Below are 27295 nucleotides of genomic sequence, written 5' to 3'. Positions count from 1 at the left end.
GCTTAACAGAGCAGTCCAAAACTATGAGAGGCCGAGACGGTGTAAGAAATGAAACCCATAGCTGAAGGGTCAAAAACTGGTGGTCATAGATTTAAGTGAATTGGTGGAAGGATCAGAGGGGAGTTACAGAAACAAAATTCCAACCACAGAATAGTGGGGTTCTGGAACTCACTGTCTGAAAGGTCAGAAAAGGCAGAAACCCTCAGTACATACAAAACTTACTTGTCTGAACACCTGAAGAATTAAAAACTGGAGACTATGGGCTGAATTCCAAAGATGGCCAATATGGATTTGATGGGCCTTCCTCAGTATCACAAATGTCTGAGATCCTATGAAAGCTGACAGAAGTGCTCAAAAACATTGAAAGTGAATATTGAAGAAATATTTCCAATAATTTATGTATTGGTCACAAGCAAGCATCAATTTCAAGTTTGTACTTTGGACTAGAACCAGATGCATAAAAGTGCTAGAAATAAGTATTTTATTTCACATGGATCATTGGAGTACAGAATGAATTATCACAATTTGATAGACATGGTATGTCAATCACAAATTAGGTAAACACTTAACAAACACCTAGAGGAGAATACATCTGAGGAAAATGGTGATAATAAAACAATAGTTTCAAGAGTTGCTGTTGATTGTGAAGCATCAGAGGACCATTCAGCTCCCCAATCAATTAGGCGAATCCAGCACAATCATGATCAGCTTGGCAACCTCTGACCTTGTTAAGAAAAGGATTTTGAGCGTATAAAATGTAACACAAAGAAATTTATTATTATAAGCTGGTTTCTTTGAGGGTCATCAAGTGAGAGATGTTAATGCTTAGTGATTTTTCTGTATTTGCCATTCATTGTAAACATCAAAAATTGATATTTAAACATTAACAACATCAAATATGTTGAATATATTAAAATTCAAAGTCATTCGTTGTTTGCATTGGTCAAATTCCACCTACAATTAATATTTCCTGGAAGTGGAGTTGTTTTCACCTTTCCAACAACTTAGAGTTCTTTAATCTGTCAGAATAGCCATTTTAGGGCTCTTCTAAAAAATCCTCACAAATGCTTGGCTTGTTGGGATTGTTTGCAATCAGCCAGTCTGCAAGCCAGGTCTGAAACAAAATACAATATAAAGCTACGTTAAAAATAACTGATTTCTAAAAAATGAAAAAAAAATTCAAGCAACATTTCCTGCACATCATTGGGAGGGAGTCATATCATCTCTGGCACAGTTTTAACATTCAATTCTCCCATTAGATCTGCCTTCACTATTCCTCAATAACGTAATTCAATCCAATCTCAGAGCATTGTCTCCTACTGCCCTATCTTCCTCAAGTCATCTCAATGGCCTCACACAAGAATGGGAAACTGTAATCAACATGCTGGTTTAGGCTCACGCAAGTACATTACAGTAAGGATTTGATAAGTTCTGATGAAAGGTTATTGACATTAAATAGTAACTCTATATCACTCTCCACAGATGCTGCCTCAACTGTTGAGGCACTCCCAGCATTTTCAGTTTTTGTCACAAATTTCCAGAATCCGCAATATTTTCCACTAAGTGACAGAGGCCAATCATAAGGCAGCTTTTCCTCCTTGCACCATGTACAATTTCTGGCATTGAGGACAAGCATTCCGATTTTAGCCCTTTTGCAATGTAAATGATTTTTTCATGTCATGAGAATGTGCATGCAAGGTGCTTGTAAAATGCTACTGAACAAATTTCCCTCCTGATGTTTGCTATCAAATTAATTTTAAGATATCAGCATGAATGCTCTGTGTTGAATTACCATCTGTGCATATGCAGGGTGGAGCAATTTCTTGGAAATTTATAACAAAGCCACAAAAAGAGAAAATAGTAATTAGAAACCCTTGTATTATTTTAAATGATGAAAAACTTCAAATGGAGTTCAAAATTGCCACAAGATAACAAAGAATGAATTTGAGAAGAGTAATGCCCAAGGTGAAAAGGTTGAGTTAACGAGCAATTGCGACAGATATTACAGTATTCAATGACTGGAGGGTACTTACAATAGAATCTGTGGGTTTCTCCTTGCAGAGTTCAGTCAGTCCCGATAACAAAGTAGGAATTACATATCTGCTCAGGTAACTCATTGCAGATTGTCTGATAGGAATTGGATCAACGGAAGCTGTAAAGTATTAAATAATCAAACGTGCCTCAAGATTTTCTGGTAAATCTTGTTTGAATTTTTCAACTTTCCTGCTCCCCCTAGTGAAGCTACCAAGAAACCACAGAGTACAGGGAATCCCCAGGTTATGACAGGGTTCTGATCCTGAAAACTATTCGCAAGTTGGAAATTAACAGGAACAGCTGTGACGGGAGAGCGAGCAGCCAGCGTAGGAACAGTGGCCACCAGCCGGCCTCACTGACTGAGTGAGTGACCAAGCCTGCTCAGGGCTGCCGGCTCTGTTCGGTTTTGGTGGGTGGGGAGAGAAGACACGCGGAAATGCCCCATTCCTACCCTGCAGTCCTGCAGCAGCCGGCAAATCCACCCCGCCAGTCTCCCAAACACTTGATCGTATGTATGGGCTGTCCACAAATCTGGTGTTCTAGCCCCAGCCACCTCCGGATCCCACTCTGGCCCTGGTTACCTGCTGCTCTCGGGCATTGGTAACCTGGGGAGGGCCTGATTATATTCATTGTTTTAAGCATGACATTACAAGTAGGTCCAGAGTTTGTCTTAACTTAGCAGCAATATACACATATTTCTAGAGCAGTTACTGTCTACTGATCATGTGCAGTGTTAGCTCTCAGCTATCAGATTCAATCAAGAATCTGCTTTAAGCAAACTCCACTCACATCAGGCTTTTAACCTCAAACAGATGTGCAAACACATGATCAATAACTGGCATTAGAAGACAGCTGTCTTGATTATGGTGTTTCCACTACACTATGCCATTAATAGCTTTTATTAATTCTATCAATAAAATGTACAGTAATTCTCTTAAGGGAATTGACATGAACAAAACAGATAATTGTAGATTTAACACATTTTTCTGAAATGTTAATTAACATCATTAATTTAACATATAACTTATTTACGGACCCCACAAGGGTATAATTGTAATTAGGCTCTAAATTAATATAAATTGAAGCATTCTTTAATTTAATTACATGAAATATATCATTAATTTTTGTTCTCTTTTGTTCCAATAACTGTTGATAGATACAATTTTGAAATTGTGTGCAAATTTGCAAGCTTATGTGTGACATCTTAATAATCTCTCCAAATGGACAAACAATGTTATATTTTCATATTGGAGAAACAAAGGACTGCAGATGCTGGAATCTAGATGAAAAACATGATGATGCTGGAGGAATTCAGCAGGCCAGGCAGCATCTGTGGAGAAAAGCAGGCGGTCAACGTTTCGGGTCAGGACCCTTCTTCAGGACTGAAGATAGGAAAAGGGGAAGTCCAATATATAGCAGGGAAAAGCAGAGCAGTGATAGGTGGACAAAAGAGGGGAGGTGGGGTGGGCACGGGGTGGTGATAGGTAGATGCAGGTAAGAGATAGTGATAGGCAGGTGTGGGGAAGGAGGGGAGAGCAGATCCACCGGAGTATGGGTAAAAGGCAAGGAGAGGGAAGGAAAAGGCTAGGAAAGGGAAGAGAAGAAGCATGGGGGGGGGGTTGTGGGGAAGGGGGGGGATTACCTAAAGTGGGAGAATTCAATATTCATGCCATTAGGCTGCAAGGTTCCAAGACAGAAAATGAGGTGCTGTTCCTCCAGTTTGTGCTTGGAATTCTCCTGGCAGTGGAGGAGGCAGAGGACTGACATATCAGTGATAGTGTGGGAAGGGGAGTTGAAGTGACTGGCAACGGGAAGATGCAGATCGCGGTGAATACTGAATTCTCCCACTTTAGGTAATACCACCCCCCCCCCCCCACCCCCACCGTGCTTCTCCTCTTCTTCCCTTTCCTAGCCTTTTTTTCTCTCTCTTACCTTTGACCCATCCCCCGGTGGATCTGCTCTCCCCTCCTCCCCCACACCTGCCTATCACTATCGCTCACCTGCATCTACCTATCACCACCCTGTGCCCACCCCGCCTCCCCTCTTTTGTCCACCTATCACTGCCCTGCTTTTCCCTCCTACAGTATACATTGGGCTCCCCTTTTCCTATCTTCAGTCCTGAAAAAGGGTCCTGACCCAAAACGTTGACTGCCTGCTTTTCTCCATGGATGCTGCCTGGCCTGCTGAGTTCCTCCAGCATCATCGTGCTTTTCATTTATATTCTTATATGTTGGAAATAATGTTTTTTTCTTGAACAATTAGTCTTAAATTATTTAAAATAAATTTAAATTAACAGTTGTTTAAAAAAAACAGGAAAGTTTATTAGGAATGTGGGAGCAGGTGTTCAGCACCAAAAAGCTGTTATACCTGTCGGTTAGATTACAACAAACTGGTACTTTAACTCAATTTTCTCCCTCAGTTCTGTAACTTCCAATATTTTTCCAATCAATCTAGCAATCTCAGATTTGAAAATTTCAACTGGCCAAGACATAACAGCCTCCTCTGGTGGGCCAAGAAGAGTTGGGATGTGGGGAGATAGGAAGGAGAATTCCAGATTTCTATAACCACGAGATGTACACAGAGATAGGGACGGGGCTTTCCTGCTTGGGCTCAGCCTGTAATTCTAGTGCAAATTGGGTATAGAATCGCTCCCATTTTGAATGTTTGCCATCCGCACCCCCATCTCCCCATTCCCCATTATCAAGACCCTCAAATTCACTTGCATATCACCGAATTCAAAATTGTCCTTGAGCCAGAAAATCAGGCTGTTTTATTTTTCTTTGCTTTTGATTATGCATGACAAATAATTGATATATTTAAGAGTGGTAACTTGGCAATATTTGATTAAACCAGCTGGAAATGGGTTCCATGCAGAAAATAATCACATTAAAGCACAGAGCAAATACACCACGTGACTAATTCAAATTTTTTTAACTAATGAATTTTTTTTAAAATACTAATTGTTACTTTTTAGTTATAGAGTCGGAGGGATACAGCACAGATACAGGCCCTTAGCCCATCAACTCTGTACTGACCATCAACCACCTATTTTGATTATCATTCAAAATATATTTTTATTCTTGCACTCAAAATATCCAACTAAATTTTTAGAACCCTCCCCTCAACCCGACCAAGACCTGCAAATGAGCACAATAGCTGAAACTTTAAATGGTGATTAAATTATGATGGGCGTGAAGCCTGTTTTGTTGATGAGACACTTCTAGCCTGATGATCTTCTAATTTTTTTTAAAGAAAGCTTAAAAGAGCAAGGAAGCTTGAGCTTATTTTAAAATTTCACAATCTTTTCTGCTGTTAAAACAGAATAATTAAGCAGAAATTCCATGATATTGTAATATCTCTCTAGGTTAATGTGCCATCCTTTGGAATGTTTGCAGTGATGTAGATGGCTGAAATATTTTTAGGATGTTTTAGGTTTGATGCTTTTTCTCATGTTGTTCCCAAATTTAAAAAAAATAAAGCAATTTAATTATTAGTAAAGGTAACTTAGCTATGTCTGCTATCTATCAATATTTCCAACTATTATAGTTATATTTGTTAGAAAAATGTGCTTTTTAAAAAAAAAGTTACATTTGCCTCTGAGAACTCAGATGCAGGGCAAAGGAAGATGCTGAGTGTCCCATTGCCTGAATCAGAAAAGCCTAGTATGTGGGTACATCAAATAATTAGGAAAGCAAACAGAATATTATTTATCATTAGGGGAATTGAATGTAAAAGTAGCGAGGTTATACTTCAGTTATACAGGGTATATGTGATACTACATCTGGAGTATTGTGTATTGTACTGACCTAATTTAAGGAAGGATGTTAATCCATAGGCAGTGGTTCAAAGAAGGTTTGCTATACTAAAACCTGCAATGGGCAGGTTGTCTTATAAGGTTGGACAAGATAGGCTTGTATCCACTGGAGCTTAGAATAGAGAGAAGACTTGACAGGACAAACTGAGAAGATGTTGCCTCTTGTGGGAATATCTAGAACTAGGGGGTCACTGTTTTAAAATAAGGGGTTGCCCATTTAAGATGGATGTTACGGACTCAGTGAAAGTCCCTTTAAGATAGAGTGTGTGTGTGTATGTGTGTGTGGGGCGTGCTTACGTCAATAGAAGATAAAGGACGTAATGACGTTGTGGAAGAAGTTAGAAGAAGAAGGAGAGAGAGAGAGAGAAGGGAGAGAGACACCAGCCTGCTAGTTTTCTCTATCGATGGATGAGAAACAATAACTGTGTCTGCCACTGAAATCCATGTATGGAAGTTGGAAGTAATCCGGTGGAGTTCACCTTATTGCTGACCTGTAGAAGGAAACAGGTATTTGTGTGTGGACGACCACGATTCAGATGCTTTTCGGGGTGAGGAAGTCACTACCGAGTAAACACTGAAGTGTCGTTTGGGTTCCATCGTGGAACATTTGGATTTCGTATGTACTCTCTCTCTGTTTTTCTACATCTACGTCTTATCTTCTGACAACGGTGGTTGTTGAAGAAACCCTTGCTCATGTTTCACCTTATGGCTTGCAGAACTGAACTTTAAGAACCATTCCGGAACTGGGAGTTTTGGACTTTGTCACACACACACGAAGAGTTTAGGTTTGGGGTTAACGTTTGAGGTTTAACATTTTTGAATTCTAACATACTAACATTTTTACTTTTATTTTACGTATTATCATAAGTAGTGATTAATAAAATAGTTTTTAACACTGAATCATGCTCAGTGTGTTTCTTTTGTTGCTGGTTCGTGACATGGAGGTGAAGCAAAGTGTTTTCTTTCAGGGGGTTGTAAGGCTTTGCAACTCTCTTCCTCAAAGGTCAATGAAAGCAGAGCCTTTGAATATTTCTTAAGGCTGAGGCTTAAGATAAGCAAGTGAATGAAAAGTACTATTTCTTTACTGAATGGGCAACATGTATACAGTAAACTGCTTAAAGAAACACTACACCTATGATTTTATAAACTCTAAAATTGTTATTGTACTACAGTTAATCAGATGATCTTCAGAATTTTATAACACTTTATTGAAATGAAAATCATTTTTGATTTATTTTGTTTGCCATTTTGGCACCAGCGGATAACACGAAATGGAATTATTCCTCTTTACATCCATTAAGGAAAAGTAGGAATTGGAAGTTAAAGACTTACCATCAGGAAAAATAAACCGAATTTCCCTCTCTGCTGCAGAAAAGGTTTCACTGCCATGCACAGCATTCCTAAGATCATCAGTCCCATATAATGCTCTTAAACTGGAACGGTCACACATTGATAAAAAGAGATCAAAACAATCATATCATTTTACTGGCATTTTTCACAAGCAAAAATGCAGAATATTTTATTTTTAAGAATAAAATGAACAATGTATTGATAAATTGTGAAAGAATACAATGAAGCTACTCAGTCTTTATGATAAAGATCTCACTTCCTAATAACAAATTTAAGGAATTGAATTTCATGGAATTTATTGAAAGAGCAACCAGACCTCGGTTGCAACGAATAGAAGAAAACATGGTCTGCATTGAGCTCCTTATATACTCTGCTTTTCTAACCAGGGAGGAGAGGCAATTTAAACTCTTCTACAAGTTGCGAGATTGATAGGATCAGATTAGCTTTACATTTTATTTTCCAGGACTGGACAAGATAACCTCTTCCCTATTACATCATGTTCCACTATTATTTCTGAACAGAACTAATGCCAGAGAGAGAGAGATTTGCCCCACACATCTTTATTTCTAAGAACACTCACCTCTCTGGATGAGTTTCTTTTGCCTTTACACTATCTGCAGGTCCAATCAATTCATTCCAGTATGCAATAGCTTTATCTCTGGCAATAATCATGGCAACACTTGTCCCAGAACTCATGAATGCTGTTAAGCTGGGAAAGAACATTTTTCCATAATGTGCTGCATAAATATCACTGCACACCTCAGGGCTTAAACAGACTCTCCTTTTCTGCAACAGAAAAAGAAGTTCAATGCAATACATCCTAGGTTAGCAGACATAAAGGGAAAAAGCAGGGGTGGAGGGGAGAAAAAAGGAGAAAAAGAAATGAAGAACGGAGGAGGAAGGTAGGAAATATGAAGGAGATATAATCCACATGAAAACACAGATGCCCAACTTAGTTGGGATCTGAAAAGCTCGAGTGTGCTCCAATGAAAAGGAAAAATGCAAAATTTCAACCCAACATTAACATATCTTCATTCTGTAATATATTATGCAATATTTAAAATTTGAGATGGCTTTGACATCAGTACAGTATGTAAACTGTCCCCTTTAAAGTTATTCAATTACAATAGAAAAAGGAATAAAAAATATCATTAACACCAGTTGTATTTAATAATGAAATAGAATGTAACTTGGAGTGAACCAATGCTCTTCAGTACACGTCAATGGAGTAAATACTGACAGTTCCTAACCATAGGTATTTTCTATTAATAGTAAAATTCTACTGAATTTTAAATAATTCTCTGTTTAAATCCATGCCACACTCACTACTATCAGGCAGGAGGTAAAAAAGCCTTAAGTCCCACATAACCAGGTTCAAGAAGGGCTACTTCCCTTCAACCATTCAGTTCTTGAACCAACTGGCAAAACCCTAATCACTACACTGTAGCAGCACTATGAACACTTTGATCACTTTGCAATAAATGGACTTTGATTTTTTTTGTTCTAATTGTGTTCTTTCTTGTAAACATTGTGTATAATTTATGTTTCATTTATGTTTCTCCTGTGAATGCTACTTACATGATGCTGTGTGTCTGTGATGCTGCTGCAAGCAAATTTTCCATTGCATCAGAGCATATATGTACTTGTGCATATGACTATAAACTTGACTTTGAACCTCACATTTATAACTATATCCTAACATTCAGGCCTATCATTCCGTTCATTTTTTGGATAGAAAAGGTCCATTTCTCTTCTGTTACTCATTCCACAAGTGGCACTATTAAGTACATTATTACACCAGTTTATTAAAAGTGTTACTTCTTGCCTGCAGTGTAAAAGATTGGGCCAGTTTATTTACTACCTTCTGCAAACTTAACTAATTATTCCTTAATGTCCTAGTGATCCTACACGCCATTGTGAGGAAAGGCAGTCAATCACACTCCCTAGTGCTGAATAGGAGCACTGAAAAAGGTTAAGTATAAGGTAATAAAGATAACCCATAGAATTACAAATAAAATTCATTCTTTTTAGGAGAATGACCCTGGCCCAGCAGTCATTTATTTCATTCTGCTTTTATTTTCCTTTGAGTTTATTTGCTACATTTTAAAAAGTTAAAACAGGTGACAAAATTCAGATAAATGTTTTCTAAAACAAAATGTAGGGATTGAAACCAAACTATTGGGTGGAGGAAAAAAAGAGAACTCAGAAGGAAAAGAATCACATAGCCCAAGAAGCAGCTATTCATCATTATGCCAGCACTGGCTTTTTGAAACACCCTCTGATTACTCCAGCTCTCATGGCCTTTCCACATGTTCCCCCTAAAAATTCACTCCTCCCCCCCCCCCAATCAAGTATTTATCTAATTTTCTTTGCCCACATTTAAATGTGGACAGTATATTCCAGACTGCAGCAGTTACAATGTTATCCTCTTCTACTAATTTTATTAAATCTGTTTCCTTTAAAAAGCTAATCTCCCGCTGGCATGGACAAGGTGGGCCGAAAGGGCCCATTTTATGCCTTATGTTTCTATGATTCTAATTAGACCATTTTCTTGCTCATTCCTGTAAGCATGTAAAGTTTTGTTTAAATCATCAATTTTTTTTAAATATTGGAGTAGTTCAAAAACACGCTGCTTCGCTCTTTGACTCTGGGTCATTTGCTAATCACTTTATATTTGTGAACTCTAGTTCCCAACCATCTTGAAACAGTTTCTTTTAATTTACTAAAAGAAAACTGTTCATGAATTTGAACACTTCTACAAATCTGCTCTTTTCTTCTTCAAGCAACTGGTTAAGTCTGAACTGAAGTCTTGAATTCTTTATGGGGCACAAACCTTTGGGGAAAGTTGTCAAGATTTTAGAAACTAGCAGAATAGTGTTTTTGAAACAGTATGAGGGATATGAAGACACTGGTAAGGTTGCATTGCTTGAAAAAGAAAAGAGCAGATTTGTAGAAGTGTTCAAATTCATTGTACTTAAACTGTCAGACTGCCCGCCAAACATCCACCTGTAGATGAACATAACTTTATTCTAACTAAATACAAGGGAGATCCAACCCAGTGTCTTCAGTTCCCTGGCCACTGTCTCCTTCCCCTAGCAATCATCTGGAACCGAACTAGATCATTTTGGCACCAACATGAGCGATAGACCACATGTCTGCACCAATGCAAAGACCTTCCTTTTTCCTCTGTTAGAACATACAAGACTTTCCTAGCCTTAAGCTCACTGTTTTCTACACCAAGTCCAACATCATTTGAAAACTTTGAAATTATATTGTTGAAATCATAATTATCCTTGTCTATGTCATTGCTATTATCTAGACTTTACTATACCAATGCACTCTTGTCTGTCCTCCCTCAGCCCATATCTTTTATATTTGAGATCATTCAAAACTCTGCTGCTGATGATTGAACTTGTACGATGCATCACCTCTGTGTTCAATATTAAAATTCTCATCTTTATTTTCATTATCCCCGTGAGTCCTCACCCCCATATCTAATTTTCTCCAGCTCTACACCTTCCAAGTTATTAGCACTCCTGCAGTTGTGGCATCCTGATCCACAGTATATTCTTCCTCACTGGGCAGGAAACAAATTGATCATAAAAGTAATCTTCTCAATAATTCCTTCCTTCTTCACCTTTACACTGTTACTAGCCAATACTTCAATAAGGTCCATATTATCCCCAATCTATTTTTCAGGCATCTCTCTTGAACTTGCTCCTCCATATTCTTCCCATTATTTTGTAAATTATAGTAAATAAACTTAATGACATAATAGCTCATGTATTGTTCCTTAATTCTAACCAAATGGAATACCTCTGATTCCTCAACCACATCAGCACTCACTAGTATTATAAAAGTTTATTCGATCAAATATTGAAACCCAACACAAAGGTGGGAGCTGTTCTGATGCTTCCATGTGATGGGATATAGACCCACAGGGCCCTACCCTTGAAGGACTGAGCTAACTTCATGCAAATAAGTTGCTCTCAGGAGATTTGCACGGGTTAATTATGTACTTTCTTTTCCTATAAGTCAGCAACAAATGTGGGCAGTTTGCTACTGACCACAAAATCCAGGGCAATATTTATCAAGAACACTTTGACTACTATGGGATACCACTGCATTCTCTAGTCAAATAACATCACCATTTCTTCTGCTTTTGTCTCCTAGTGAAAAGTTTGAGGAAATTGTAAATGCACCAAACACCAGCCAAGTTTGTCCCCAGGAAGTACATTTCTCCTTTACATTTGTATTCAACAATCTCTACAAGAAACCAATGCCACAAGATTGCTTTCTTGATAAACAATCCCCCGATTTGATTTTTGTTTAGACAATAAAAAGGCAACAATTCCACTGTACAAAAACACACATCACTATGAGGTATTAGTACTAGGAATTCAGCTGCGATGCTTTATGTAGAGCCTTAAAATCAAACTGGCAGGAGGATGCTGAATTTTGGCCAGGACAAACCACCCAAAGTACCTGAATAATGGTGAAGCCAGAGCGGAGAATGATCTCTTCAATTTCGTCCGCCTTGGCGATGGCGTCGGGTTTAATGAGAGCCAGCGTCCTCTCCACGTACACTGCAGCTTTCTCCATGGTTCACTCGCGTATGGTTGAGGGATCGGACCCTCTCCGAAAATGCTGAAAGCGGAGCAATCTCGAGAAAATTGTAATGTTGTGGTATATTTGCTAAAACTTGCAGTGTTTGGTGCTACAAAGGAACGGAAGTGAGTTGGGATTTCGCTCCTGGTCTTGCTGAGGTTGCCTCACAACAGTTGCCAAGGAACACAATGTTGAAGCACTTTTCCCAGGATACTTTTCAGAAGCAACCGGTTTCTTCTAACAATTTATACTCGCCATGCACTTTATTCGACCGGCATTTTTCTGTACGTGTTCTAATTAAATAGTTCGGTGCAAACATTCACTGAGAGTTGACAATACAATGGGTAAGATTTGGGCATCTTCTCTCAGGCTCCCGCTAATTTCTACAAGCTGAACCAAATTCTCTGGAGAATGAATGCAGGTTATGCCACTCGTGTACTTGTCATTAGTTGAACTAAAAAAATGTTTAGTGTGTTTTGAAATTGTGTAGATGTTTTGCTTATTTGGACAAATCAAACAAGGAAGGGGCCAAGAGCATTGGGTATATCAAAGGGTAGGGGACCAGACAACATCCCAGCTTTGATGCCGAAGAACTGCACCCCAGAATTAGCTGCGTCTCTCGCTAAGTTGTTCTAGTTACAATGCTGGCATCTACTCAGTCTACTCTCAAAGTGATGGAAGCGGCTGTCAACACTGCTATCAAGTGCTACCTAATCACCAATAACCCTTTCACCAATTCCCAGTGTGGGTCTCACCAAGATCACTCGACTCTAAACTTCACCACATCATGTTGGTTCAAACATGGACTTGCCTGGATAAGTGCCCTGCCAACAACTTTCACAAACTTTAAACATTAAAGGCAAAGCAGCCTGCTTGATTGGCACTCCATCAACCATTAATTCCCTCCAGCACCAGTGTACCGGCTACAAAAGGTGTTGCAATTATGCCTCCAGGTTACTCCAACAGCAACTCACAAATCTGTGACCTTTACCATCAGGAGCAAGGGCAGGAGGCATTTGGGAACACTACCACCAGGTTCCTCTCAAAGTTACACACCTATATTGCCTGCCTATCATCACTGGGTATAAATCCTGCAACTCACTGCTCAACAGCACTGTGGGAGTATCTTCACCATAAGTTTCTTCACAACAATTAGGGATGTGGCTTTGCCAGAAATCTCCAGATACTGATAATGAATATTAAAAAAAATGCTCAAACCTCTGATTCCACTGTGCATTATCAGCTGACTTTAGTAGCTGATAGTGCACAAAGCCATTACAGTTTACTCACTCGTAACTCTGTTCAGAAGGCCTATTACCTGCTCACTGCATTTAAGGATGGATGACAACTACAATATGGCTCAAGTGTTGGGGCTGGCAATTTGGGAGGTCCATTGGAGCCTTGGGTGGGTTGCTCCACTGCGTATCATAGATCCAAGGCTCCCAAACTAAGGAACACATTATTAGGAAGGAATATGCAGGAATATTTGCGCAGTCGTAACATTTTATGGCTGAGAATTTGCAGTGATGGAAATTCAGATTTTGCATTTCACAAAAATGATCACAGGAGGTGAATGGGCTGATAAGCAAGGCATTCAAGCTATTATTATAAAAACAGAAAATACTGGATATAATCAGCAGGTCAGGCCACATCTGTGAAGAGTCAACTTTCCAGGTCAGAAACCCTTCATCAGAACTTTGTCAAGCTGTGAAATGATAAAATACTGATAAATCTGGAAGTGAGGAATAAAAGAACAGGAACCCCTTCCGTAGATGGCAGTCACTATAGTCAAACTTTGCCAGTGCTGGAGGGAGAAAATGATCATGAAAAGGGCCTCAGCCTGGATGGTGCTTCTAAAAACTAGAGTCTAATCTCTCAAATCCTCACACATCAGGAGTCCTTGACCAGAACCATCAACTGTTTCTTTCCACGGATGCTACCTGACCCACTGAGCATTTACAGCCTTTTCTATCCAAGTTTGTATCTTAATATGCTGATTTTATGAAGCTGGCTAGCAATAAAAGTTGAAAGGAGGATGCAGGGATAAATAGAAGCCAAGTGACTGGGGAAGAGCAGGAAATATGAGGAAAAATATCATCTATGTTGGTAGAAAAAAAAGCAGTGTGGCAGAATAAGAACACGTTCACCAGACTGATTCCAGGAATTGGGATTGGAGGAATAGTCCCGTGAGAGATTAAGCAAATGAGGTCTACAGTTTAGAATAATGAGGAGCAATCTCAATGCAACATAAAAAATTCTTACAGGGCTGGACAGAGCAGTTGCAGAGTTGATGTTTCCCCTAACCAAGCAGCCTACAACCAGGGATCAGTCAGGAAGACTGAGATAAGAAAACACCATACTGAGGATGGGGAAACCTTGGTTTTTCCACCCAAATATAAATTTGACAGATTCTGCTGCAGTGGAATGCCTTAAATTTCTCATCCTCATGATCGGTTAAACTCAAAATCTTCCAACTTTCAAGTAAATTACAAATGTTGGCATATCAGTCCTTCTTCCATTAATTTCACCTTTGGTGCAATAAGAACTGGCTGCAGACAATGTCAACAGCAGCACTGTAAACATTCAGATAATACTCAATGACTCCGCACTGAGAATTAAAAGAACATTTTCACACTTTCTGTAGATGGTTGCCAGTTTAACTGCATTGCACAAAATGCAGCTGAAATTATTTACTTAATGCCTCTCCTTGCAGGAATTTATGCATTTGCACACACTAAGAGTTCACAGGGAAAGAGCATAATGAATAACAACTCTTGTTCAAGGATCAATGGAGTGCTAAGCTTGTCACCTTCAGCTCAGCTGTTACAAATAATCTATAAAATTAGCAATAAACTAAATACAGAACTGTCAAATTCAGACCCTCAAACATGAGATCCTAAATGCATGAACCACAAGTCATTATGCAGCTTTCATGAAGTCCAACAAAAAGCATTTTTTTTATTGAATTGGTGCAAGCTGCCCTAAAAGAGATAATTTGTTGAATTATAAAACCAATTTGTTAATGCAAACTATTGCTGGAAACAGACACTCAGTTTTTAAAGAACAATCTACAAGATTGCCTTTTCTTCTTAGATCTAGACTGACCTGCTAGAGATTTCCTCTGATGCATTTTCTTACATTGATTAGGTGCTTCTCAAACGCTACGTACTGTGATGCTGCTGCAAGTTTTCCCATTGCACCTGTGCATACATGTACATATGACAATAAACTCTTTGACTTTTGGTGTGGCAAGGAAGTGTCAGATATCTATTGCCTAAAATATTTAAGAGCAGAGGTGTTCTCTGTTCTACTCCAATCACCCACTAGACCCAACCTTAAGGTGACAAATTCATTCCAACCTAAAAGACCCTCATGCCAAATTAGTAGCAAATCTATTTACAAGAAACATAAGATAGGAAAAATACAAAGATAAATTCACCCCGGAGAATATAACAGGTATTGTGCATTCAACCCCAGCAAAAGATTGATAAACATGACCATTTGTTGCAATGCTAGCCAAGAGATGAAAAAAAACTGACTAGCACATCAGAACTCTTCTTTAAATAGTAAAATGGAGTGTCTGCATTTACCAAACAGACAGCAGGAATTAACAACTCAACCCATAGTGTCAACATGGATTATATACGTTCTTTGAAATGGAGCTAAACATTGACTAGAATGATAATATGATGTGCAGCTATTCAGAACCTAGATATATGTCCAATCAATTTAGTTTAAGAAAACTTTGCCACATTAAAAAGATCGCAAGCAAACCGCGGATTTGGATACAATGAAAAAACAAAAGCCCTAATTCATCTCAATCACAAATACAATCATTATAAACATAATAGAGCAAATCAACTTCCAAAAAAAACTTGTTTCAGATGACAGGTAAAGTGCATTTTTGGAGCAGTTATCCATTCAAAAATAAACAAACGAGGAATTGAAAAAGCATTCTCTACACATATTCAGTTGAAAAGTAGCAATATTTTATTTTGAATCAGCCCAAACAAGAATTCTCCATTTTCTTGCAAAACGCATTTCATCTTGTTCCAATGGTGACCTGCCAGACTCTGATAAGGTTATCCGTGTAGCCAGCAAACAATGTCTGAGAGAAAATAAAGTCAGAAATTAATCTTAATATTGTAGATTTTTTTAAAAAAATAGAAAACTAAATTAATGTTTTATTCAAAGCAACACCTCTAGGTTTCCAGATTCACATACAAACAACTAAAACAAGACATTGCTACCAAACTTACAAGATATTCTTGGCAGCCATAAGAAATATTTAACTTGGATACTCTGCACTAATTTATAGCAGCCACATGCATTCCACCATTCCCATCAATGAAGATTCCAGCCTCAAATCCCTCATACTTGCAAGATATGCATCATCCCCACAAGGGTAAGATACTTGTGTGAATGATATCATAGGGATACTGGCCATATTTCAATATGCTAAGATACCTGTCCATCTGCAGACCAAGCCAGGCAGGTACACTGTGGAGGCTCCGCTTTACTGCTGGTGCTAATTACTTCCTGTCGCAATTCATCCACTATGATTTTTCCTTCCAGGTCCTGTGAACAATTCAAAAATACACTTAACATTTTCCACTAATACAGTTTAAAAACAAAAGAAATGGTACATGCACAGGGAAAGGTTTCTTGTTAAACCTGAATATGGTTTAAGTAAATGTAATTACATTTTAAGAGGATTGGCATTCTTTAAGACCATCTATCCTTCCCATGTGTATAAAAATAGCATTGACCAAGCAGTGTTCAGTTACAGGAAAACAGGGCATTGCCCATTCTTCCTTGATAAGCAGGTCAGGTTGAGGAAAAACAACTGCCACGCTGCAATCTTCACTCGCTTTACTTTCTGTATTGACTAATATTTTTATATTATACATATCAAAAAGTAGACAACATCCACAAACCAAACAAAGTGCCAGCCAACTATCTCCAGACCACAAAAAGAGGGAAGTATGACCAGTAAAACAGAACTGAGCCGCCGAGGTTCATGAAGCACACAGTGCACTGGTCACTGTCTGGACAATTGGAGATAAATATTGAAACAAGATTACAAAAGAAACCAAGATATCTTAAATGGGTGCAGTGTCATTCTATTCTCCCAAGAAATACAAGTCCGTTTTAAAATTAATGAACACTTGAAAATTTCTCTTATGAACTGCTTCATCTTCCAGTGTTTACAAGAAAATCTCAAAAATGTAAGCATACTTACCCAAATTTTAATGCTTGGCCCAGTGGCAGCACAAAGCCAATATCTATTAGGGCTGAAGCACAAGGCGTTGATGATGTCACCACCATCCAAGGTGTACAGATGTTTTCCCTCATTAAGATCCCACAACATGGCTTGTCCATCCTACAGAACAGAAAACACTTATTTAACATTAAGAAGCCTATAAGACACTTCAACAGTAAACATTAAGTGCAAGAACATTTGCTAGCTTTTGCTTTAAAACTTTAAGCTGAAGCCAATATTCACAAATATGCAAATACTTTGACAAGAATGCAGTCACATCCCATTAATAGTTGCTCCAAATAAACATCATTGATAAGAAAAACTGAAGTTAAGTCATTACTAGTTTAGCCACCTAAACCACCAAATGAAAATAGTAAGCGTGTAAAACAGAAATGATGTACCTTGCCCCCTGAAGCGCACAGGGATCCATCCGGGGAAACAGTAACAGTGTTCAGGTAACCAGGGTGCCCAATATGATTTGTTTTCAGTTTGCAATTGGCCAGGTTCCAAACCTAGGAACAGAAGAGAGAACATTTAATACATTATTTTTAAATATACCATTTGTCTGTTAACTAATGCAGATTTTTAAGTAATCAAAGAACTCTTAAGCGATCATAGTGGGCTGCATAGTGGCACAAGCAGTATCTCACAGCTCCAGAGCTCTGGCGTTAATCTTGAACATAGGTGCTATGTGGAGTTTACACATTCTCTATCACCACACGTATTCCCCAGGTGATCTGCTTTCCTCCTGTTTCCTTGTACGTGTTAGTTGGTAGGTTTATCAGTTATTGGGTGGTAGAATAATCAGTGTGGAGTTGATGGATAATGAGAATAGGTCACAGGGAAGTGGGGGAATGGAATTGCTCAAACTGCCACCATAGACATAATAGGCCAAACGACTTCCTGTTTGCTAAGAGAAAAGATCAAAAACATTGTCCACAAGCAGGTTCTTCCAAGCAGCTGACAGACAAAAGAAAATCACTGAAACAACATCAGGGTGGTATAAATTCTGCTGTAACAACCGCCCCCCCCCCCCCCCCCCCCAAAAAACAAATTCTAATCTGTATCTTTAACATACTTACCTTAACCAGCTTATCCCAGCCACAGGAGACAATGATAGGATTGCTGCTATTTGGTGAGAAGCGAACACACGAAACCCATTCAGAATGGCATTCATCCTACAGAGTAGGGATGGATAAAGATGTACAAGATTTAAAGTCGTTAGAACAGATTTCACCATTATTTCTATTCATCCATTTCAAATTCTGACCATAACATTGTATTAATAACCAAGATGTCTACAATTTCAAGATGCCAAATAGCAAATAACACCTTTCCGACCATATTTTTTACATCAAGCTAAAATACATCACTTGATAAACAGCATTCCACAGCACCAACTACCTGAAGAGCACACATTTTAGTTATATTACTGCCTTGAATAAACAATGAAGAAACCCAACTGATACTACATACAACCCTGTGGTTAAGAAAGATTAGTCAGATGCTTTCTCCTCCCCACCATATAAAAGACATACTTCTAACATTTCAGCACCAAATATTGTTTGAAACTGACTAAATAACAACACAATCAAACTGTATTAAATTAGAAGTGGGCGAGACAGCTAATCCTGACATAATATACAGCCAACATGGCAATTGCAAGTTGTATCCATCGACGTCATATCATTTTATAATAGATTTATTCAGTTCATTGTCATCCATACAGCGAGATTATGCCATTCGTTTTGCTGTATAATTCATAGCAAACTTAAAGGACACTCAAAGTAAAAGCTATCCAATCCAACTCAACCTTCCAGCACTTGGCACATGGCCCTGTAGGTTCTGGTTCTACCAAGCATGAAAGCCCCCACCACACTTAGTGTTAGTGAGTTGCAGATTCCTACCTCTCTCCAAGAGAAACATTTTTCCTCACATACCCTACCCTTTTACCAGTTTCTTTAAACTGATGTCTGCCAACTTTTGCCCTATCAACTAATCCTGCCCCTCATAACTTTACACAACTCAAGCTTGCCCTCAGTCTTCTCAGTTCCAAAGAAAATAACCAACCAATTTCACCTTTCCTCATAGCTGAAATTTTTTCAAGTCTGACAATTTCCTCAAATCTCCAGAGGCTTTCTAGTATAAATCACATTTACCTTAAATCAGTGACCAGAACAGCACTCTCAAATTATCATTCAATTAGCATTATAAAGATGTATCATAACTTCCCCACTCTTACGTTCTGTGCTTTGCCCAATAAAAACATACCATTTTATCACCTAATTCACTTGTCCTACTTCTTTTAAAGATCTGTGGGCATACACTCCAAAGTTCTTTTTCTTCCTCCACAACTTTCAATATTATCCCATTCTTTGGCTTGGTACATCACTGTATGGAGTTCCATCTGCCACATTTCTGCCTGACTGTCCAGACTACCTATGGCTTCCTACAATCTAAAGCTATCTTCCTCACTGTCTACTGTCGGTATTTTATCTCAGGAATGTAACTCGCTCTCTGGACACAACCCAAGGAAGATAATACCAGTGTTTGTTAAAATATATAGAATTGTAAAAATTCACAGCCTCAAAGATACCTGAATGGTGTATTTGCAAACTCCCAGGGTGTTCCACAGTTTAACAGTTTTGTCACGGGAACCAGACACAATCTGGCGATTATCTGCCGAAAAGGCAACACTCAGAACATCCTTGGTGTGACCAACAAATCGGCGGGTAGTTGAACCTCTGGAAAAGTGATAAAATTGGCCTCTTAACTTCCCCAGCTGCAGAAAAACTTCCACTTATTGTAAAAATTAAGCTATAGAGTCTTCAATTAGTACAAATCTTATTTAAAATGTTTTATGAATAAATTATTGCATAAACCCAACCATCTTAAAATGGTGATTTATCAGCATTCTTACGTTGTCAAATCCCAAAGTCGCAGGGTTCCATCCCAGGAGCCAGAAAGGGCAAATTGACCATCAGAAGAAATGACCACATCACTAATAAAGTGGGAATGACCATGGAGGGAACGTTGAGGCACACCATAACTAGTCTCATCCCGAGTTAATTTCCACATGATGATAGTTCTATCTGAAAAAGAAAAATAATGAACATGATGAATCAAGATCAATTGAAACTATTGTTACTCATCTGCAATGACCCATTCCCTATTGCAATTTATTCTCATCTTATTTTATAATAACTAATCAAGGTAAATTGGCAGCTATTTCTACTTGATAACTGAGAAAGATCCATAAAAGCACATTGCTGTTTTTCCCCAACAAGTGGGAGTTTTGAAAGAATCTAAACTCAATAGGTTAATTGGTATGCTTTCACTATAGATCCTGCCTGATTTTGCAGAATTTCAAATTTTTGTTTCCATTTTCCTTTAGCTCAAAAGATTCATTTCAAATTTGCTACCTTTTTCTTCAGAAAAAGGATAGACCTACATTAGTGGGCAGGAAGATGGCAGATCAAGAATGATTTTATTTTCACAAGCTGAATGGAAAAACAGCACTTTAAGTGGCAAGGAATTATTACGATTGTGTACAGAGAGATCAATACACACATAAATAAACACAAAATATAGAAAGGAATTAAACCAATTCCAAAATGTTATTGCACAGGGATCAATGCAAAAGAGTACAGAAATCTTGCTACAATTGTTCAGGTATTTGGCAAGTCTACAAACCCTTTAAGTGCAGTACACAGTTAAGCTCACTATACCCAGGAACATACATGCATGGGGAGAGTGCAGCATGATTTTACTAGATTTATTCTGGGGATATAGGGGCAGGGATTGTTCTAAAAAAAAGGTTAAAGGAAATAACCCATATTCACCTGTTGAGAAGAATAGGCTCTCACAGGAATTTGAGCAATATTGACAGGCCAAGAAGCATCCCACCACAGTAGAGAATCTTGAACTGGAGGCCCAAGAGGTGACCCATTTAAGGCTGGGATGACTTAAAATTCATATCAAACTTTTAGCAGTCTATACTTTGGAGCATCATAGATGCTCAGTCATTGAGAACATTCACGACTGACATCCAGATACTTGCACAAAGGAAGATATGGGAGACATATTAGCTTACATGGAATCAAAGAATCAGTCATAATCTTACTAAGATCCAGAACAAAGGCGAGAGGGCATAAATTCTGCTTGTATTTATGACCTCAACAGTGCCTTGTCCTTCTTAAAGAGGGACGTTAAGTAATTGTAAAGCACTTTGTTTCATGCAGGTTTTCAAAGGCAACAAGTAGCTTTCAGATCTAAGCGTAATATGCTCATTAGCTTTTTGGCTGCTTTGATTTAAACACAATTTTCCAGCTTTCAAGAAGTCGGCCTTCTGCGCCACCACAGTTTTAGGACCACAAGGAGCTAAATCAAGGCTCTGCCTCACCGGCGGATGTCAGCACACTGTCTACGTTGAACCTGGTAGCCGGAACCACGAGTAGTAACTGGATAGTTCAGATAGATACGATAGGGGAATGCACAAGTAAAATTAAGTGCAGGGTCGAGCAAAAGGCAGCTCGGCTCGGCCCTGCCCGCATTGCCAACACCACGGCTTGGACTCCTGCCTGGCCCGATCCGGCCTACCTCGGGACGCTGATAGAATCATGTCTGGAAATTGCGGGGTGGTGGCGATTTGTGTCACCCAGCCATTGTGACCCTTTAGGGTCCCGCGAAGGGTCATCTGTTCCGTCATCGCGACTGGAAATCGGGCGTCCTGGAAGCCGATGGAAGCGGATTGCGGCACAGCCTTCGCCTCAGCAAACGGCCTCCTCCACAGCCACAGAGAAAGAGGAAGCCACCGGGCCGCGCCCGGATATGACGCAGGGACGCAAGGCTGAATGGCCGGGGAGACGGCTGGTTGCTAGTGCGGGAGGTGAGGCAGTGAGTTGTTGTGTGGGGCTGGATGTTCATTCCAGTCGTAGCTTGTTGCTGAACGTGGATGTGAGTGCAAACAGCCTGGTGTGTCCCGCCCACTCTCAATCAGAGATGCTGCACCGATTTTTTTGGTGCCAATCGCTTCAGTTAACAGTGGCACTTCAGTGATTTCCTGACAGAAAACTAACTTGGAGGTAGAAAAAGCAGAAGGGTGGGGACAATAGGGTGAAAGAATAGCATGCAGGAGTACGTGCTGAGGGACGCCCTGAAGCTGAGTGCAGCCAACGCGAGGGCTTGGTTGGTAAGGACTACAGTTTAGGGTTCTTCTGCCACTGGAGAGTGAGGGGTGGGGTCAGGCCCCTTAAATATTGTAAATATGGGATTGGGGTAGCACCCTAGGGAGCCACGCAAGTGGCATCGGTGCTGTGTTTTTTTATATATAAAAAGATAAGACTAATGACTGATCCGTACACGGATGTACAGGTTTGCTCTGTTTTATTGTTGTATATAGTTTGTTTTTTATGAATAAAGTTTATTTTGGAATAACAAAAATGCCATCAGTGGGGAAGGACTAGAGTTTAGGGTTCTTCTGCCAATGGAGAGGGAGGGGCGTGGTCAGGCGAGAAAGCCCCTTAAATATTGTAAATATGGGGGGGAGCCACCCAAGTGGCATCGGTGCTGTGTTTTTTATATAAAAAGATAGCACTAATGATTGATCTGTACACAAATGTAAAGGTTTGCACTGTTTTATTGTTGTATATAGTTTGCTTTTTATGATGAATAAAGTTTATTTTGGAATAAAAAAAGCATCAATGACCATAGTCCAACTGAACAGAGGAGACACAAGTGACTGCAGGTGCTGGAATCCAGAACAACAAACAGTCTGCTGGAGGAACTCAGCAGGTCAGGCAGCATCTGTGGGAGGAAAGGATTTGTCGGCATTACAGGTAGTCCTGGTGCAGGGGTTTAACCTGAAATGTCGACGGTTTCTTTCCTCCCACAGATGCTGCATTACCTGCTAAGTTCTTCCAGCAGATTGTTGCTTCAACCGAACAGAGATTGCTTGTTATCTCTATGGCTTCCATCGCAATTTTCCACACCTCCGGGAAGCACACCGAGAGCTGTTTCTTTGTTAAAGATGCTCATTCGCTGTGAAGAATTAACGGCCCTTTGAAAAGACTGATGCATATTTTTGCCAAATTCAGTAATGGATCGTTTTGTGCCGCACCTACATGCCTGTTAAAAAAACAGAAAAAATGAACTCAACGGGCCAGGCAATATATATTTCAAGATTCCTTTTCCTTGGAGCTCAGATAAAAAGTTAGCAACCTATGTTGCCTCCCCTGTGAAATACTATCAATATTTTCGGTTCATATTTCCGATTTCCAACATCTGTAGATATTTGCTTTTCAATTATATGTCTGTAATGATTAAAATATTTTCATTTCCTATTAAAAAAGTGTAAACAATTTGAGATGAAAAGTTAAACTAACTTTTTAATCAGACTAAAAATAACCATTACTACTTTTTAAACAAGAAACTACTCCAAAGGCAAGAACAGATGTAAAGTTGCTGTAAAAACAGCAAGTGCTGGAAAAACTCTGCAGGTCAAGCAGCATCTGTGGAGAAAGAAACAGGTCGAGTTGAAGTTTATTGTCATGTACACAAGTATGGTGAAGTACTGGTACAATGAAAAAGTTGCAGCAGCATCACAGGCATGTGGGTACAGGCAACATAGGGAATATAAATTATACGTAAAATTATACCATACAGTGAAAAACAAAAGACTGTGCAAAAGCAAGACTTTACTGCAAAAAAAAACAAAGACACAATCAAAGACAAGTCTATGGTTGTGCAAGTGGTAGTCCATAGTGTTCCACTGACAATGTAGGGTTAGGGTTGTGCAGGTAAAGTTAAAAGTTGATGACCTTGAATCAGAACTCCGATGAAAGGTCAGCAACCTGAAACGTTAACTCTGTTTCTTTCCTTACAGGTGCTGCTCAACCTGCTGGGTATTTACAGTACCTTATGTATTTGACATTTTTCAACATCTGCAGATCTGCAGTTTTAGTGGTATTTGTGATTTCTAAAATATATTTGTTGTCTCTGGTTAATACATATGTTTGCCTTCTCATTCTTTTTCATGGTAATGACACCTGACCTTTCTGGATTTTAATATCTGATTAAAAGAATCAGAAGGGAAGGTCATAACTGATTTACTTGATTAAGCTTTTCAAGAAATGAGGCTTGATTAGGGTAGTTTTGGTCATTAGATGAAAGTCTGCGATTCCACTGGGTTCAGAGCTAGTTCTCTTGTTTTTCATGTGGACAAATATTTGCTGACGATAGCAAGATTAGTACCCCTTCAAACTGTATTCTTGCTCCCAAAGCTTTGTCAATCTTGTATGTATTGAAGTTTAATTATTACTTTAGGATCTTGAATATTTTAATATAACCATCTCTTATCATTTCTCAAAAGCAAGTAGCCCAGAATTTTCATTACCTTAAATTAGCTCATATGTCTTAGGATATGCATGTTTCGTTATTTTTTCTGCTTAGCTTTCAATTATTTGTGACCAGCATTGTCTATAATGCTCCAGGTGTGTTCATACCAGGTGAAAACATGTATGTGAAGAATAAGAGGATGACTAGAGTGAGGGAAGGACCGATCAGGGATAAAAGAGGAAACATGTGCCTGGAGTCGGAAGAGGTAGGGGAGGTCCTTAATGAATACTTTACTTTGGTATTCACCAGAGAGAGAGACGTTGACGTTTGTGAGGATGGCATACGACAGACTGATATGCTAGGGCATGTCGATGTGAGGAAAGAGGATGTGCTGGAACTTTTGAAAAACATTTGGATAGATAAGTCACCGGGGCCGGATGGGATATATACAAGGTTATTACGGGACGCGAGGGAAGATATCGCTGCGCCTTTGGCAACGATCTTTGCGTCCTCACTGGTCACAGGGGTAGTGCCAGATGGTTGGAGGGTGGCAAATGTTGTTCCTTTGTTTAAGAAAGGGAGTAGGGATAACCCTGGGAATTACAGTCCAGTGAGTCTTACTTCAGTTGTGGACAAATTACTGGAGAAGATTCTTAGAGACAGTATTTATGGGCTTTTAGAGAAGCATAGGCTGATTAGGGACAATCAGCATAACTTTGTGAGGGGCAGGTCGTGCCTCACGAGCCTGACTGAATTCTTTGAGGATGTGACAAAGCACATTGATGAAGATAGACCAGTGGATGTGGTGTACATGGATTTTAGTCAGGTGTTTGATAAGGTTCCTCATGGAAGGCTCATTCAGAAACTCAGGAGGCATGGGATCCAGGGAAACTTGGCTGTGTAGATTCAGAATTGGCTCGCCCACAGAAGACAGAGGGTGGTGGTAGATGGAGCGTATTCTGCCTGGAGATCGGTGACCAGTGGTATTCTGCAGGGATCTGTTCTGGAACCCCTGCTCTTTGTGATTTTTATAAATGACTTGGATGAGGATGTGGAAGGATGGGTTAGTAAGTTTGCTGATGATACAAAGGTTGGTGGTGGTGTGGATAGTGTAGAAGGTTGCTGTAGATTACAACAGGATATTGATAGAATGCAGACCTGGGTTGAGAAGTGGCAGATGGAGTTCAACCCGGATAAGTGTGATGTGATACACTTTGGGAGATCGAATTTGAGGGCAGAGTACAAGGTTAATGGCAGGACTCTTAGCAGTGTGGAGGAACAGAGGGATCTTGGGTTCCACGTCCATAGATCCCTCAAGGTTGCTGTGCAGGTCGATAGGGTTGTTAAGAAGGCGTATGGAGTGTCGGCCTTCATTAGTTGGGGTATTGAGTTAAAGAGCCACGAGGTAATATTGCAGCTCTATAGAGCTCTGGTTAGACCACACTTGGAGTATTGTGTTCAGTTCTGGTCGCCTCATTATGGAAAGGATGTGGAAGCTTTAGAGAGGGTGCAGAGGAGATTTACCAGGATGTTGCTTGGATTGGAGTGCATGTCTAAGGAGGATAGGTTGAGCGAGCTAGGGCTTTTCTCTTTGGGGAGAAGGAGGATGAGAGGTGACTTGATAGAGGTGTACAAGATGATAAGAGGCATAGATCGAGTGGACAGTCAGAGACTTTTTCCCAGGGTGACAATGGCTAACATGAGGGGACATAATTTTAAGGTGATTGGAGGAAGGTATAAGGGGTATGTCAGGGGTAAGTTTTTTTACACAGAGAGTGGTGGGTGCATAGAATGCACTGCCTGCAGAGGTTGTGGATGCAGATACATTAGGGACATTTAAGAGACTCTTAGATAGACACATGAATGATAGAGAAGTGGGGGGGCTATGTGGAGGGAAGAGTTAGATAGATCTTAGAGCAGGATAAAATGTCGGCACAACATTGTGGGCCAAAGGGCCTATACTGTGCTGTTACGTTCTATGAAAAACAGCATCATAGTGAGGAACTCAGCAGGCCAGGCAGCATCCATGGAGAAAAGCAGGCGGTCAACATTTCAGGTCAGGAAACTTCTTCAGGACTGAAAATAAGAAAAGAGGAAGCCCAATATATAGGAGGGAAAAGCAGAGCAGTGAGAGGTGGACAAAAGAGGGGAGGCGGGGTGGGCACAGGGAGGTGATAGGTAGATGCAGATAAGAGATAGTGATAGGCAAGTGTGGAGGAGCTGAGAGCAGATCCACCAGGGGATGGGTAAAAGGTAAGAAGAGAGAGAGGGAAAAAAAGGCTGGGAAAGGGAAGAAGCATGGTGGTGGGGGGAGGATTATCTGAAGTGGGAGAATTCAATATTCATGCTGTTAGGCCGCAAGGTTCCAAGACGGAAAATGGGGTGCTGTTCCTCCAGTTTGTGCTTGGAATGGCCCTGACAGTGGAGGAGGCCGAGGACTGTCATATCAGTGATAGTGTGGGAGGGGGAGTTGAAGTGACGGGCAACGGGAAGATGCAGGTCGTGGTTACAGACAGAGTGCAGGTGTTCTGCAAAATGGTCACCTGGTCTGTGTTTGGTCTCACCAATGTAGAGGAGGCCACACTTGGAGCACTGAATGCAGTAGATGATATTAAGGGAGGTGCAGGTGAATCTCTGACTCACCTGAAAGGACTGTTTGGGTCCCTGGACGGAGGGGATGGAGGTGGTGTAGGGACAGGTGTTGCACCTATGGCAGGGGCAGTGGAAAGTTCCCAGGGTGGGAGTGGAATGAGAAACTCACTCAGTTTCTCTAGTGTTCATACCACGGCCTTATACAGATTTATTATCCCCTGATTCCAAAATCTGGTGTGCTTACATTTACTGCTGCCACACACTGAGCTGTTGTTTATAGCATCATATTCACTCACAGC

The 27295-nt window shown here is 39.8% G+C and overlaps 2 protein-coding genes across 2 annotated transcripts; both read right to left on the bottom strand.

Annotated features, from left to right (window-relative positions):
- Window positions 1–516: 516 nt before the first annotated feature.
- nme5 (NME/NM23 family member 5) lies at window positions 517–11963 on the bottom strand. The gene is made up of 5 exons (XM_052014534.1): window positions 11684–11963; window positions 7779–7984; window positions 7181–7281; window positions 2034–2152; window positions 517–1114 (listed from the first exon to the last, which is right to left on the bottom strand). Exons 1-5 carry the CDS (start codon window positions 11798–11800, stop codon window positions 1037–1039), a joined length of 621 nt encoding a protein of 206 aa, XP_051870494.1. The 5' UTR covers window positions 11801–11963; the 3' UTR covers window positions 517–1036.
- Window positions 11964–15773: 3810 nt separating this feature from the next.
- On the bottom strand, window positions 15774–22002 carry rack1 (receptor for activated C kinase 1). The gene is made up of 8 exons (XM_052014638.1): window positions 21669–22002; window positions 19990–20161; window positions 19666–19813; window positions 18152–18247; window positions 17471–17581; window positions 17049–17189; window positions 16274–16384; window positions 15774–15914 (listed from the first exon to the last, which is right to left on the bottom strand). The coding sequence occupies exons 1-8, from the start codon at window positions 21775–21777 to the stop codon at window positions 15849–15851; spliced, it is 954 nt and encodes a 317-aa protein (XP_051870598.1). The 5' UTR covers window positions 21778–22002; the 3' UTR covers window positions 15774–15848.
- Between the last annotated feature and the right edge of the window lie 5293 nt (window positions 22003–27295).

Source organism: Pristis pectinata, chromosome 4 (assembly GCF_009764475.1).
Source record: "Pristis pectinata isolate sPriPec2 chromosome 4, sPriPec2.1.pri, whole genome shotgun sequence".
Lineage (NCBI taxonomy): Eukaryota > Metazoa > Chordata > Chondrichthyes > Rhinopristiformes > Pristidae > Pristis > Pristis pectinata.
This window is presented reverse-complemented; position numbering and strand designations above follow the sequence as displayed.

Coding starts and splice junctions, on each gene's coding strand:
- rack1 (XM_052014638.1), bottom strand. CDS start 21,777: ATGACGGAACAGATGACCCTTCGCGGGACCCTAAAGGGTCACAATGGC. Junction 17,190..17,470: donor TGTGCGCTTCAGGGGGCAAG/GTACATCATTTC, acceptor TCTGTTCTGTAG/GATGGACAAGCCATGTTGTG. Junction 15,915..16,273: donor CTTGGTCTGCAGATGGACAG/GTATCTTAGCAT, acceptor ATTTTCTCTCAG/ACATTGTTTGCTGGCTACAC.
- nme5 (XM_052014534.1), bottom strand. CDS start 11,800: ATGGAGAAAGCTGCAGTGTACGTGGAGAGGACGCTGGCTCTCATTAAA. Junction 7,985..11,683: donor CTGGCTTCACCATTATTCAG/GTACTTTGGGTG, acceptor TTTCTGTTGCAG/AAAAGGAGAGTCTGTTTAAG. Junction 7,282..7,778: donor AAAGAAACTCATCCAGAGAG/GTGAGTGTTCTT, acceptor TGACCGTTCCAG/TTTAAGAGCATTATATGGGA.